The sequence below is a fragment of the Manacus candei genome, unplaced genomic scaffold (assembly GCF_025592945.1).
Source record: "Manacus candei isolate 608988 ecotype Guabito, Panama unplaced genomic scaffold, ASM2559294v1 h1tg000020l, whole genome shotgun sequence".
In the NCBI taxonomy this organism is placed as follows: Eukaryota; Metazoa; Chordata; class Aves; order Passeriformes; family Pipridae; genus Manacus; species Manacus candei.
The window spans coordinates 3,913,266-3,927,487 of NW_026138068.1; the positions used below are offsets into that span (position 1 = coordinate 3,913,266).

At 45.8% G+C, this 14,222-nt stretch overlaps 2 protein-coding genes across 5 annotated transcripts in view; one reads left to right on the forward strand and one right to left on the reverse strand.

The window, feature by feature from the left end:
* On the forward strand, nucleotides 1–13,494 carry KMT5A (lysine methyltransferase 5A). Of its 4 annotated transcripts, XM_051785627.1 has the most exons (9): nucleotides 1–102; nucleotides 414–508; nucleotides 2,475–2,631; nucleotides 3,696–3,912; nucleotides 4,589–4,673; nucleotides 5,008–5,067; nucleotides 5,781–5,971; nucleotides 6,993–7,129; nucleotides 11,739–13,494. In XM_051785627.1, the coding sequence occupies exons 1-9, from the start codon at nucleotides 93–95 to the stop codon at nucleotides 12,008–12,010; spliced, it is 1,224 nt and encodes a 407-aa protein (XP_051641587.1). In that variant the 5' UTR covers nucleotides 1–92; the 3' UTR covers nucleotides 12,011–13,494. The 4 variants fall into 4 exon arrangements, with proteins under 4 accessions (XP_051641587.1, XP_051641586.1, XP_051641585.1 ...); XM_051785626.1 differs by lacking the exon at nucleotides 1–102 and having other exon boundaries at nucleotides 255–508; nucleotides 3,699–3,912; XM_051785625.1 differs by lacking the exon at nucleotides 1–102 and having other exon boundaries at nucleotides 256–508.
* RILPL2 (Rab interacting lysosomal protein like 2) overlaps nucleotides 9,336–14,222 on the reverse strand; it is a 5,448-nt gene continuing 561 nt past the window's right edge. The window contains exons 2-4 of the mRNA XM_051785648.1: nucleotides 13,489–13,640; nucleotides 11,111–11,218; nucleotides 9,336–10,638 (exon numbers count right to left, since the gene is read on the reverse strand). Of these exons, the coding sequence (XP_051641608.1) occupies nucleotides 10,614–10,638; nucleotides 11,111–11,218; nucleotides 13,489–13,640 (285 nt within the window). The 3' untranslated portion in view covers nucleotides 9,336–10,613. The remainder of the gene's footprint in view (nucleotides 10,639–11,110; nucleotides 11,219–13,488; nucleotides 13,641–14,222) is intronic.

The following is a 14,222-nucleotide window of genomic DNA, read 5'->3' on the forward strand; positions in this document are numbered from 1 at the left end:
TCTCCCCGCGGAGTCCGGGCCGCCGCCGCCAACCGCCCCGCGGGGACAGCGGGGCCCGCCCGGCGCGGGGCTGCGGGGCCGCCGCCGCCGCTATGGCCGGAGGTGCGCGGGGCGGAGCGGGGGCGAGCGGAGCGGGAGCGGGGCCAGGGCGCGGCGGGCGCGGGGCGGGGGCCGCGCGGCGCGGGGCATCTCCGCGGCGCGGAAGCTCCTCCCGGGAGGTGCGGGGCGCCGGGGCCGGCGGGACTCCTCCCCCGCGCGGTGTGCGCAGCTCGCCGGGAAGGGGCTGGGCCGCCGCGGCTCGCCCTGCCGCATCCAGCCCTTTAAACATGGCGCAGGCCGGGGCGGCCGGGCGATGACCGCGGGCGGCCGCGCCGGACATGGCTCAGGCGCAGACCTTCCCCCCTCGCTCCTAGGGAAGAACATGCCCAAGACCAGGGCGGGCGGCGCGGAGAAGGCGAGTCCCGAGAGCGCCGACAGGAAGGGCCCCGGCCGCCCCCGGGCCGGCGGGGTAAGCAGTGCCCGGGCCTGGGCGGGCGGAACGGGGCGGGCCATTCCCGGGGGGCTCCTGCGCTCTCCGCTGCCCCCCGGGGAGTTGGGAATCGGCGGGCGGCTGCCCCGGGGAACCGCGGAGCCCCGGGATTCTGGGGTCCTGCAGTCATTGAGAAACCGGGTAACTTTAGGTAGAGTCGGTGTCTTCCCGTGGTTCCCCTGCGAGCAGCCAGGCCCTAGCCCCGGCACTCCCTCCGTGCCATCTCCCCCGTCCTGCAGTTCTGTCATAGGCAGCCGGCTGGAGCTTTGATGATCGCTTTGCATTTAAGGCCCAATGGAGATAATTTGCGGCTGTTGCATTAAACCCCAGAGCCACTGAGAGCCCTTCGTGTGCTCTGCTGTGCTGAGAGAATCTCTGCTCTCCAGGGTCTCCAGCCTGGCAGAGACAAAGACGTGGCAGCCCGGAGCGCAGCGGGCAGGGAGCTGGGAATGAGGGGAGGAAGCTGCGCTGGGAAAATAGTTGTTGGTTTCCTGTGTATTCAAAGCCTGAAGGCTCAGCTGGCAGGTGGACGCTGCACTTCGCTGCTCCGGGCTTTCTCCCAAAATGCCCATATTTAAACTCCTCACTAAATGTTGAGAACTTTGCAGCATAGGGTTTATTGCTTGCAATTGATAAAATGGAGTGGTTTTGTAGTATTTCGTGCTTCAAAGCCCCAGTTTTTTAATAAGCAGGTTTTGTGTTTCATAGGTCTGAGAAATATGGGGGGTCAGGGTGTGTCCACCTTGCTTTTTATCACACTGTTCTCTGTAATGCTAATCTTCAGTAAAGTTTATTGGTGGACTAAGGTTTGAGCCTTTAACTGGTCTTATTTTGTGTATCAATTATGTACACATGAAGTTTGTTATTCACGATTATGTTAATTATTACAATTATCCTATGTATTGTGTGCTCTGTTTTTTCAGTGCATGTGTGCCCAGGTATACAGAGATGTTTGTTTAGTCTGCTATATTTGAGTTATTCTTTTTAACTAATGGAAACCATTGTTCCTTACTTTCCTAAAAAAATGGAAGCGTGTTTTTGTTGTTTTCACTGGTTTGCAATGTCTGAAAATTGCTTTTAATGGAGCAAAGCTCATTTTGGCCAAGTTGTATCTGAGATTTCGGGGTTGAAATCCGACATACACTGCCCAGGCAAAGGGAGCCAGGTGGCAGGAGGCTGGAAAAGCAAAGGTGACACGACTCCACTAAACTTTGCTGAATTTGACACTGTTCCCTGGCAGTGTCTTGGAGCCTGAGCCAGGGAACAAACCCCAGGCTCTGGTGTTTGGATGCCAGAGGGCTTTGCCATTTTCCTCACTGGGCTTGCCACTCTTCAATGTTGTTTTTTTTTCATTAACAACTTTTACACTTTATTTTGTGACATATAATGGATAAATAAATAGCACTGTTTATCTCCCAGGCTTCCCTGAGAGGTGTCACTCAAGGTAGAGTGTAAAACTGATTCCTGTCTTCTGTGCTGCTCAGTAGAGCATATCGAACTGCAGTAACATTTGACACCTCCTGGGAGTAGCTGGTAGCTCACAGTCTCTGGCTATGAGGGGTCTGTACTGGGCTTGGGCAATTTTTGCTGTGTCTCTGTGTTTTATTTGGCTTGTGCTCTCTGAGCCGCCTTCCTTCCGAGGAGCTCGGGCTTGGGGTTTTTTTTAGCACCAGAGTTCATGCTGTGAAGCACAGGGCGGAGGCTGGAGTTAGTTCTGACTACCTCATCCTGCCACATTTCATGTGAAAGCTCTCTCAGACTGGGAGTTTGCACCAGTGAAGTTCTCACGGTGCTCACCACTGCTATATTTTCACTTAGAAACAGCAACTGCAGCATTAAAGCAGCATAATTTGCATCAGCACAGTCAGCTGTCAGCCCTGTGGATGCCAAGCTGAATTTCCTCCAATCTCTGTGATGTACTGATTTTTGTGTGGGTCTGTTTTAGGAGAATGTGTTTATTGGTCAATCCAAAATCTACAGCTACCTGAACCCTAACAAAGCTCCTGGTGCTCGCCCCCCACTTCAAGAGGAAAACTCTGTCATGTATCACGAGGTGAAATGTCAGGGCAAAACACTAAAGGAAACCTACAGGAAAGGAGCTGGTAAGATTGAGTTTTGGATTCTTATCTTGTTACATGTGTTCCCCCCACCTACAGTTTGAAAGCTTTAATACACAGTGAAAAAGGCTGGGCAGCTCCCCGGGCCCAGCAGCTTTCCCAGTCCTCCATTGCCAACTCTGTTGGCAAACTGGGACTCTACAAAGATGGGTGTGTCCTGATCCTTTTCAAAACTTCAGTCATAGGTTTACCAGGCAATTTTTCCCTATGGCTTTTGTCTGGCGATGTTTGTTTTGTCTGGATATAAAAAACTAATGTTTGTGTTGTCAATATGCCCCAATTTCCCTGCAATTCTATTAATACTCTGCTTCTTTGGGTCGGTGCTTGGCAGTTCGTCTAATTTTTTGGGATCTGCTTTATTACCTAAAACTGGCTTATTCTGTAATTTGACTAATTGATCGAGTATGAGGCTGAGGTGCTGGTAGGAGAAGAAACAATAATTGTCAAATTTTCAGGAAGAAGTAAAAGCAGTGGGAAGGAGGAGCACAGGCTGTGAATGCTGAGTGCCAGGGTTCATAGGGGCTTTGTAGTGACTGGAAATGGGAATGTTCCATAAGTTTGTGGAGAGGAAATAAAACTCAGCTGGCTTGTGTTTAAACATGTATTTTTAATAACCTTGGTAATTTGTCAAAACATTTTGATGCAAATGCTTTTAGCCAGCAGGTATTGTAAGTCCCTCTCAACATGGCAAGTGCCAGGTTTTCTGCAAACTCAGGGCCTTTAGCTCCTGATTTGGCTCCCCAGTTTTGACAAGGAAGTGAAGATGGCTTTGGCTTGTCCCTGTGCTGAGGCCTTGCAGCTGTGCTTCACTTCTCCAGGGAGACTGAAACATCTGGCTCAGCAGATGGGACTGTTCAGCCTGGGCATTTGCTCTCCATGAAAACCTTATTCAGCTTTGAGCCACACTCACCTGCCTCTGCAGCAGCTGTCTGAGCAGGAGGATGTGGTGTCAGGGTAGGAGCAGAACTATAAACCACTGGAATTCACTTAAAGCACTCTGGTATAGCTGGTCCTGAGCTCAGAGCCTTACTTTATTTTCCTGTCGTCAGCAGGAAAAAAGAATGGTGGCAAAATAGTTGAAGGTGCTATGAAAGCAGAAGAGCAAAAGGATAAGGAGAGTGGGTGCAATCCTTCAATGCCCTCTGATCAAAACCAAGAAACTGCAGAATCCCAAAAGCCCCCCCTGCCTGCAGACTGTGCTGAGGAGGCCAATGCAAAGCCAGCTCAGAAAAAGATGGTAAAAGCAAAACGTGGACCAAGGAAAAAGTAAGTGACTTGTGGAATTGGAAAAGGAGAACTCCTTGTTTTCTTGGGAATATTGGACTTAAAAAAAACCCACAAAATGACATCAAAGTATTGATCTACCTTGCAGAGGTTCTTGTTTTTCTTGAAAGCAAGGTCAGGGTATTTTATCACAGGTGAAATATTTGCTGATCACCTGTGGAAAAAGAAATTAATGAGCCATTAAGACCTACTTTTCTGTGGACAAATGGGAATGTATCTTGTCAGAAACAGAACAGTTGGAGGTTTCCTGGCTGAGCTGATCCTCTTTCTCATGGTATCAGAGTAATGTGACCTAACATTAATGAATTCCTTGCCAAGCAGTTTTCATGACCTAAATTTTTGAGTGCCTTCTAGCAAGGCACACAGGGGGCTCCAGACTTGTGATGTGACCTTCAGTTTATTTCCAGTGGTATCTCATTTTTATTGTTATTAGTACTGGAGCAGTGGAAGTAGTGTGGGGGAAAATGGGGATGTAGCTTTGGCTACATCCCCATTATCAGCACTTGAAGAGTACTGATAAGAAACACTGATTCATCTTGGTCACCTTTCAACATACCAAGCCTGAAAATAAAAATTTCTTGCACATACCTCTGTCCTAGAGGTGTAACTTCACAAATAGTCTGAAAAGTGTGTGTGTTCTCTCTTTCTTATCCCTTAGAACACAAGGAAGGACACCAAACCGAAAAGTGACAGATTATTACCCAGTTAGGAGAAGTTCCAGGAAGAGCAAATCTGAATTGGAGGTAGTGCATCTTGTTTAAATGACATTACTTCTAACATGGCTGGTTAGTTGAAGATTTGAGGAAGTGTGCAAATATCTGTAAGTGGTTTCCATTCCAAGTACAAATAACACTGTGCACTGGAAGTACTGTTAAGAACATGCTTAAAATTTGGAAATGCCGGTCCAGTTCTAGGACAGAATGCAGCTGCTTATGTAGAAATCTGTCTCTCTGCCCTTCAGTTTTGCTGGAAATGTGGGATGGTCTGGAACAATGAGTGTCACTGGCTAGTAATGCCTTTCAGCTCTAGAACACACTACGAAAGTTGTGGTTTTGTTTGTTCTCGTTTCTTCTGCAGACTGAGGAGAGGAGGAAAATAGATGAGCTGATTACAAGTGGGAAAGAAGAAGGAATGAAGGTAACTGCAGAGTCAACCAACAAATGCTCTTAGTCTGTGTACAGCCCATTGCTGTGGGTTTGCAATCTGGTTCTTGGGATGATGGGTTGTACTGTTTTTTTTCCCACTGCTGTCAAATGCAGTTATTGAGACCAAGAGCTTACATTTGGGTTGTTCTGATCACCCCTTTTAGAATTTAAAGCAGAAATGGCCCCTGGAAGTGCAGAAGAGCTTGATTCTTGAAGAGCAGCAGCCTCTAGATCAATACTGTCACATCTGTGACAGTGATGGGACTTCCTTGGAGTTGTCCAATTTACAGGGGGAGGCAGGAATACTAAAGTGTACTGGTGGCTGATAAATGTAATTTTTGTAATCAATCTTATTGTTCCTTTAACTTTCTAACCTGTGTATGCTAACATGCACATGAAATGGAAAAGCTCACTGCCCCAGCTCATAGGGAGTTTAAAAGAAAAAACAGACACAAAGAGAAGAGTTAGGGTTTATTTAAAGTAATTCTTATTTCTCTAATTAGAAGCCTTTGTATCAAACTACCTGGTAACCTGGATGAATCCCAAACTCATCCTGTGTTTCTTCCACAATGCCAGGCAGCTTCTAAAGCTTTGTCTGCTGTAGACAGAATTTGTTTCAAATCACTCATTTCCTCGTAATCAGCATATTTGCAATCATGTAAATACTTTCCAATTTCCCAGCTGATTTTCTTTTCAACTCTCCAGATTGATTACATCGATGGCAAGGGGAGAGGAGTCATTGCTACTAAACATTTTAATCGAGGAGAGTTTGTGGTGGAGTATCACGGGGATCTCATAGAGATCACTGATGCCAAGAAGCGGGAGGCTGTGTATGCTCAGGATCCATCCACGGGCTGCTACATGTACTATTTCCAGTACCTCAGCAAAACCTACTGGTAAGCTCCTCTTCCCTCAAGTGTTGGCTCACAGAGGCTTTGGATGTCACTAAACCCTTTCTTGTTCTCATGCAAGTTTTGTGTTTTTAATGAGAACCGTGAATTATGAAAATCTTGGGGAGCACTGATCCCCCTCCAAGTCTGGGCTGGTGGGTGACTCAGAGCAGTTTTCTCTGAAGTGCAGCACAAGGTGTATGGAGAGTTGCATCTGCTTGGATGAGATTTCTAGCCCTGCTTATTCTCTTCTAAAACTAACTCCTTTTTCTGAGTTGCAAGGATTTGGTTTGAAAAGCAGGATGGACAAACTCTCTGGAAGAGAAGCATTTCCTTCAAGTGTCTTTGAGTGGGTGTCCTTGTTTTCCCAGCACCTAACACCCACCCCAGATTCATGCTTTATCTATTTACTGTTTCATTTGCCCCAAACTCCAGGTCTCTAAAAGTAACTACTCTGACTACCTTCTTTCCTCCTTGGCTGATCCTACTGGATACTGGAGCGTAGGTCACTTAACCACGTGTGTGACCTATTAATTACCTGGAAGTGCCCTATATTCTAAGTGCCTTGATAGTTGCCTTAACACTTCTTTGTGCAATGAGGGGCACTAGAGCTGGAGTGTCCAGGTCTCTGGAATTTGGGCATGTAGTATTTAGGCATCCTCAGCCTTCCTTTTGCTGATTTACTTTTGCTGGTTTACTCAGTAAATATACTTCGCTTGGACACAGCTTTCTTGAGGGGAGGATATTTAAGGTATCCAGCCTTTCTCATGGTGTCTTACATCTGGATTCAGCTATTCCTGAAAAGAGGAGCTCAAACAGTCTAGAGTTTTCAGTTTTGTGCTAAATTAAAAATCTCCCGGATTGTTTTAGTTTCCCTGCATTACCATATTTATTGCTGTCTGTTTAATCATGGTTGGTCTGTACTGTTCTGTTTCTCCTTCATTTTCCAAGCCTTGTGGGGATTCCTCATTCTTTATCCTGTTTGCACTTGGGTTTTGGTCCACAAAAACTGTTCTTGTTCTTTCAGTGTCGATGCTACAAAGGAAACGAATCGTCTGGGAAGGCTCATTAATCACAGCAAATGTGGCAACTGTCAGACTAAGCTCCATGACATTGATGGTGTTCCTCATCTCATCCTCATTGCTTCCAGGGACATTAAAGCAGGTGAAGAACTCTTGTACGACTATGGAGACAGGAGCAAAGCTTCCATTGAAGCTCATCCATGGCTGAAACACTAATTCATCTTCTTTGTTTTGGTTTTTTTTTTCCTGGACTGAGTGTTCTGCAAGGAGTCTGGATTTACTTCTCCTGCCCTCACGTCCCTCAGCTTTCTTAGTGGACTGCTTACGGTCTTCCGAGCTCCTTACAAACTACCTTTTTGCTTTGCAGTATTTAAACACCTATTACAGTTTTCCAGGCAGGCTTCAATAATTGATCTTAGATTGCCAAACCTTTTGTATCATAAAAGGAAACCCTCCCTAAAATCTGAATGCTTCTGCACAGTGACCAGTGCCACTTGAGCAGTCAAAGACTTGCACAGAAACTTAATCACTGGGGTTGTGCTTCTGCCTTTGCAAGAAAATCTCACGCTCCACTTTGGGGTGATGAACTCGGCGTTAACTTTGACAGCAGAAGTACTTCTGTACTCTGTTCATGCGGTGGCTTGACTGCCTGTCACACTGCTGTTCCCAGCCCAGTGCTGACAGGCTTCTCTGGCATGGATGCTACTATCATTCTCCAATAATTTGTGGTAGGAATCCAGTTTTTTCGGTGTCGTATAATCTGTTGGCAATGAACTTTAAATGCACTGGCACTGAGGAAAAAAGGATGGTCAGATTGGCTGCTTTCTTTGGAGAAATGACTCCCAGCCAAACAAGGATGGATTTTGATAGTCTGGGTGGATACTGAGTACAAATGTGGAGATAGAACTTCACAGTGAGAATCAATGTTTGACATTACTTATTTTCTAAAATTTAAGAAGGTACCTTTTTATATTGATGGCTGATTGTTGGAGGTGTCTCCCAGAGGATTTTAAAGAAGTAAAAGCTCTCTCCAAAAATTTTTGTATTACCTTCCTATGCTAATTAGCCACATCAGAAGCTATTTATTTACTGTGAATGCTTGAAGTAGAGCATAGCGGTTCCAAAAATAGGAGTCCTCTTCATGTGCAGCTTCAAAGTGTAACAATGAAGTTCATGCAGTGAAGGAAGTAGATTCCTTATTGCCTGGTCCTGTAGGTCTGTCCAGCATGGTCTGGTCCCACTGTGTTACATGGGAGTCAAGCGCTTGGCATCTCATGGATGTTGGAATGTTACTGTTGGAGAACCAAATCTGGGATATAGGCAGGCAATACAATGCAGGTCCTTTATGTTAAAGATGAATTCTTACCAGTTGGAATTTTTGCCAAGGCAGGCTTGGCATGTGTGTAGATGAAAATGGCTGTGAGCCATCAGCCACACTTGCTGCTGGAAGATGTCAGCAAGGAATCTGTGGCTCTGTTAATGTCTTCTATTCCTCATGTCTTGAAGGCTGCTGCTGTTCCAGCTGAATGCCCTCTAGGACAATCTTATGCTTGCCTATGTGATAGGTCAGATAGCAACAACATCCTGGTTGTGTGCTCCAGCAGCAAGAGAGGTGGCTTAGTGATGTATTTTTTAAATTAAAAACTTGAAGACAATGTCTCTGTAAAATAAAGAATATATTTATTATTGATGAAGTGGCTGCTATACTACCTGTCTCCATTGCAGTTCATGAGCATTGGAAAGAAAGCTGTGAAAATCATTAGCTGTTAAATGCTTGATATTTACTGCTTAACACAAGGCAAACTCAGCAGAGCCAGCCTGGGTATGTTCACGTTTCTGAAGGAGTAACTGGAGACCTGTTACCTTCCATGTACTGAGTTTCAGGTAAGATAAGGCCAACTTAGCTGAGTTGGCACTGATTTTTCTCTGGTCTCAGTAGCAGAGACCTCAGCAGTGTGTACAGTATCCCCTTAAACTAGAGCACTTCCCTTAAGTCAAGATTAGAGTAAAATGATTCTTTTTATTTTATTTAAACGTTTACTTGTCCTTTATCAGGTTGAATAGCTTAAAACCTCTGTTCTTCAGCATCACTTCTGTAAACAAAAAAGGGAATGATCTCCCTGTTTTACATAAAAACAAAGTTGTCTTCTCTGAAAGGCTTAACTGATAATGGAGTAGCACTGGGTCAGATGGAAATAAAGCTGATGTTGCACTGCATATGTATCCTTGACTTTCCTAGGAACTGAGGTATCAATATATTTCTCACAGAAACTGCCATTTGGATGTTTATCTCTGTCCCTCTTAGGAAGATTTCATCTTCTGATATGGTGTAAAGCACTTCTTGGTGCTTACAAGATGTCCTTGGGTTGGGAGCTAAACTGCCCTTTTTGAAGGAGATTGGAAAATACATTCCTGGATAAGCCACAGGAGGATGGAGTTCAGAGCACATCTCTTTTCAGCTCAGAGGTGTATCCTGGCTGTTGTTAATTCGTGATTACTTATTTATTTTTGAGCACAAAGCCTCTGCTCAGGCAATGCAGTAACTTCCTTCCCTGCTGCCCTGCTTTACAAAATACATCATGAGGGCATGGCTAAGATTGATATTTTGAAGATGGCAAAATGACTTCAGCAGTTCCTACCCTGCCTATACCAGGTGGCTGAGGTCAGACCTCTGTGGTGGTGCCTTCTCATGCACAGTTGCCAGGGAACTCTGAAAGGAGGCTGCAGCTCTGCCTTCTGCTGAGCCACACTCACACTGTGCATCCCAGCAGTTGTGTGAAGTGTCCTATATTTCTCATGCTGCCAGTGTGTGAGAGGGAATCAAAAGAGCCTGCTTTCACTTCTGAAGAGAGTAAGATCAGAGTTTGATACCTGTCACTGCTCTTTTTATGTCTATTCAGGCTTTTCTGCTCTGGATATTCTACCTTTCTAAATGGGGAACCTAACTGGTGTCTTTCAGGCTTCTTTTCCCACTCCTCTGTTTGCCCTATATCCTTCCACTGGTGATAAATCTCATTACTGGGGCCAACACACAGCTTGTGGCAGTTGATGGGAAGAAGAGAGCTTATGCAAAACACAGCTGCCTTCCCCAGGAGCCCTTCAGCTGTCAGAAATGAGGTGTTTGGTGCATCTGTTCCAGTCTGAGCATTTCTGCACCTCAGTCCTTCATGTGGGCAGAGCACGAGGCAGCAGCTTTCCTTCCCTTGCTGTGCTCTTCTCCACTATCATTCATCTCAACCCCAAACAGCCACTTGGGAATGCCATGTATCTCTTAAATATCATCTCCATCTTGCAAAATCACTTGGGCTGAGTGCTTTGATAGCTGGACAGGGTAAATATGTTGTTGTTCCAATCATCACGGGCTCCTTTAATAAGAATAAACCCCACCTGTGTATAAAGGTTTATTTTCTACATGTGGGTAATATCTGACAGGAATCTAAGAAATACAAAAAGTGTCTGTTTTAAACAGTTTCTGAAAAAGCAGAGTAAAAACTATTCTGAAAGAATATTATACAACACAATTTTGATGAGGTTGCTCATTCTCTGCAGCAGGAGTGGTGCTCCTTCTCCCAGCCCTTGTCTCCTCCCTCATCAGTGCCGTGCTCAGCAGGAGTCCTTGAGGATGCTCATTTTCCATGTTTAAAAGAAAACCTAAAAAAATCAACAAGAGAAAGGAAACAATAATGTACAAGCAGAAAAGCAGTTGGAAATGCTGTGAGGTGGCTGTGTCAATGTGCTCTGCTATTTTGGGGAACTTTAGGGACATGGTCTGAGCTTGTGGGTACTGTGTACAATGAAAACAAACCTCCAGGGCCAGTGTGTTCCCACAGCACAGGCCTGAGGTGCTGGCAGGGGAGGCAAATATTGCATTGCTTTGCTCTGAAATACTTGTTTTTCCTAAAAAAAAGTGACTCCATGCTTGCCTGGGTGGAGGTTGCCTTCCTGTGGAGTGCTTTTTCCACAGGAAAAGATTTCCTTATCAGGTTTTTAACTTTACAGGGGGAGCAAGAGAAAACAATATCCAGCCAACTGGGCTGGAGTTCAGCATCCATCCCTGGATTTGCTGTGGTTGAGCGTGCCATGTTTTCCCAAATTCTGCCCAAAAAGCTGCAGACAAACTTACAGCCGTTTGATGATTGTCTTCTCACTGTCCTTGCTGGTGCCAGCGCTGCTGCCACTGCTTTCTTTTTCCAGTTCTTCAGTTTGGTCCTTTCTCTGTGAGATGATCCCACTGGGAAAAGAAAGGGGTTTGTTTATTTTTCATGGGTTTGTGCATAGTGACAGTGTGTACATGTTAGACCCTGTGAGCTGGGACACGGATGAATGGGAGTTCATGGGACAGGGAGGGCAGCCCAGACTCTTCCTTGTAGTGAATGGAAAATAATGAATTGTTATCCCTAAGTATTGCAATGGGGCTATGCTTTAGTGGGAACACTAAAGTAACAAGCTGACTTTTCCACAGAAGAAAAATGGCAAATCATAATGGGAGTGAAAGGGATGTGGAATTACACATTGGATATGTAGAGAGGTCCAAGGATAACAAGATGGTGCAGACACAAAAAGTGAATTCCTGCACGGGTGGATCTGTGGTACCTTCAGCGCAGCCACCAAGGCTGGGAACACATGGGATATTCCCAGCTCCCCTGCAAGGCAGGTGCCTGTTCCTCTTTCCACCCTACAGAGGAGAAAAGAAAGGCTTTGCCTCAGCTCTCAACTGTGTGATCCTACTTGGCTCTTCTTACACTCCACAGGTTCTAACCTCCTGCTTCAGGCACCAGCTTCAGCTTTACCAAAGGAGTTTTCCCTGCTTGGAACCAGATTGGACTTTCCCAGCCTGCACACTCTGTTTTCACAGCCTGCCAGTCACTGTCCTGAGCTGACCTCATTTGCTGGGAGAGCTGAGTGGATCAAAGCCTGTGCCTGCAGGAGCCAAAGGCTGAGAGCAGCCAAGCAACACTTGGCTGGGTTTGGAAGCACAAACACAGAGTATCTAGAAACTGGTGTGACAGCAGGAATGGGGTAATTCTGGGGCGGATTCTCCTCTTGGAGAAAAAGGACTATGAGCTGTTTGGTGACACTGCAGAGCTGTAATATCTGCACAACTTCTACCTAGAAATCACCATGAAAACTGCAATCCCTAAACGCCATCAGTGAGTGTGAGCCAATCCTTGGGAGGATGTTTGGTACCTTGTGCTAAACTGAGCTTATTTCCAATGTGCATAATAGAGCTTATTTCCAATATACACAAGACATTTTAGATCATATATTTATCCCCTTCCCCTGCACAGCTCCTCTTTATGGCTGTACAATTACAATTAGAATTTTATGTGACTGTTTAAAGGGAAGATGGATTTTGGCTTAAGCTATAGCAGTCTACAAGGAGATAACCTCATAAATTACTTGAACTGAAAAGCAGCCCTGACACACTCAGTGCACAGCACTGCGACTGAAATCACTCAAAACCTGAAAACATTCCCACTGTTAATTTTTAACTTGGCCTGCACTAAGCTGTGTAACAGCTGGGAAATCAAAGCAAGAAGCCATTTCACTGGCTGCACAGCAAAGCATTCAGCTGAGCTGGGGAAGTGCTGTCAGGCAGTTTGTAAATTCTTGGATTTAACTTTTAACTTCTTGGTTTAACCTGCCTGTTACAGACCAGACAAAGGGCAGGCTCACTGTATCCAGGAGGCTGTTGCTGAGATACCTCAACTGAAATCTGATGTGCTTACTTTGTGTCCAGATTAAGAAGTAGTTTCTTGCTCCAAAGAGTTTATAATCTAATCTGAGGATGGGCAAGGGTTGAAGAGAGCAGCCTTGGGGGTGAATGAATTTGTAGCACCATGAGCAAGACCCTTCCCTCATCCTACCCTCTGGCTCACACCGGTTCTCCCAGGCTGGTCCCTTTGAGAAAGACCAAACCCTCCTCTCAAAGCACTTGTTCTGCACAGTTCAAGTGCCTTGCACAACCCTCTGCTGGCAGTCCTAAACCCCCACAGCTTCTCTTGAATGATGAAAGAGCTCAATATTCTGTCCCTAGAGCAGTCCATACCCCCATGGGAGCGCAGGACCAGAGATAAGGCAGTGTCCCCACACTGCAGGAGGAAGGAAACTTTGACTCAAGCTGAGCTGGAAACCCCCGTGCTCTTCGGTGTGTGGTGTGGCTTTGGACACGGTGTGTGTGCAACTGCTGTGACTGCACAGATGGATTCCTGTGCACGGGAACCCACTGGATGGGGAGTGGGAGTAACTGCGTAGGGGACAACTCTGGGAACAGGCTGAGAACTGTGCAGAGCAAAAGGGAGTTTAGTTTTAAAATTATGTTGCATAGAGACTTCATTGTTCCCGTTTTTCTTTGAATGCTTTTGGAAGCACAAGTGTCTCTTACACGCCTGGGCAGTGCCTGGCCCAAGCCTGCCGTGCTCTCGTCTGATAAGCTCCCCAGACAAGAATTAATTAATTGTTATTAGTAGTTATTAATTCTTTGGTGCCTTCATGCTGTACCTCTTATAGCACTGTAGCTCCTCTTGCACCACCAGAAGCTGAGCTTTCAGCTGGTTTCTCTCTTGCAACACATCTTTGAGCTCCTGCAACGTGAATCGTGGCCGGTTGGGATCTGTGAGGTCGATCACCATTTTATCTGGTCCAAGGCTGATCTGGAAAAGAAACAGTGCTGGTCATGAACTTGTAACCTCTCAAAACCATGGAGTAATTTGTAGGACTAGTACAAGTTGATCACAATCCTGACTTTTTTTCTAAGCACTTAATTATAGTTCTTCATATTACTTTTGTATTCCCTTGGTGACTGCATTTCCAGCCCCAACTGTGACAGGCTCTGACCGCAGCTAAAAGCAACATCTCTGTCCCAAAGTGTTTGCAATTTAGTTTGCCAAGAAGCTGCTTTTATCAGCTTTTCTGATGGTGGGAGAAGCCAAGCAATCTAACATCACATCTGTGGCAGAGATAGGTGAGAACTGAATTCTCCTTTCCTAATTTAAGACCTTTGTGGTAATGGCTTTTTTGGGTCACAGTTTCTCTTGCACAGAGTAATAAAGCTCTAGCGTTTGCTTAAATGGCAAGTTGTCTCATGTGGGGCCGATGCTGTGTGAGAACTGAACACGGTGGGTTTGTACTCGGTGAACTCTGTGAGCGCCTGAACAACTCTGCTGTCACCGCACGTTGCTGAGATAAAGCGGTGAAACGGGAGCGGGGGATCCACAGCACTGCGACCTGTAACA

What these genes read in the sequence shown, in the direction of transcription:
- KMT5A (XM_051785625.1), top strand. Translation starts at nt 353, where the DNA reads ATGACCGCGGGCGGCCGCGCCGGACATGGCTCAGGCGCAGACCTTCCC. An exon ending in AACCTACAGGAAAGGAGCTG is followed by an intron (nt 2,632 to 3,695) that starts GTAAGATTGAGT and finishes TCCTGTCGTCAG; the next exon opens with CAGGAAAAAAGAATGGTGGC. An exon ending in AGAGCAAATCTGAATTGGAG is followed by an intron (nt 4,674 to 5,007) that starts GTAGTGCATCTT and finishes TTTCTTCTGCAG; the next exon opens with ACTGAGGAGAGGAGGAAAAT.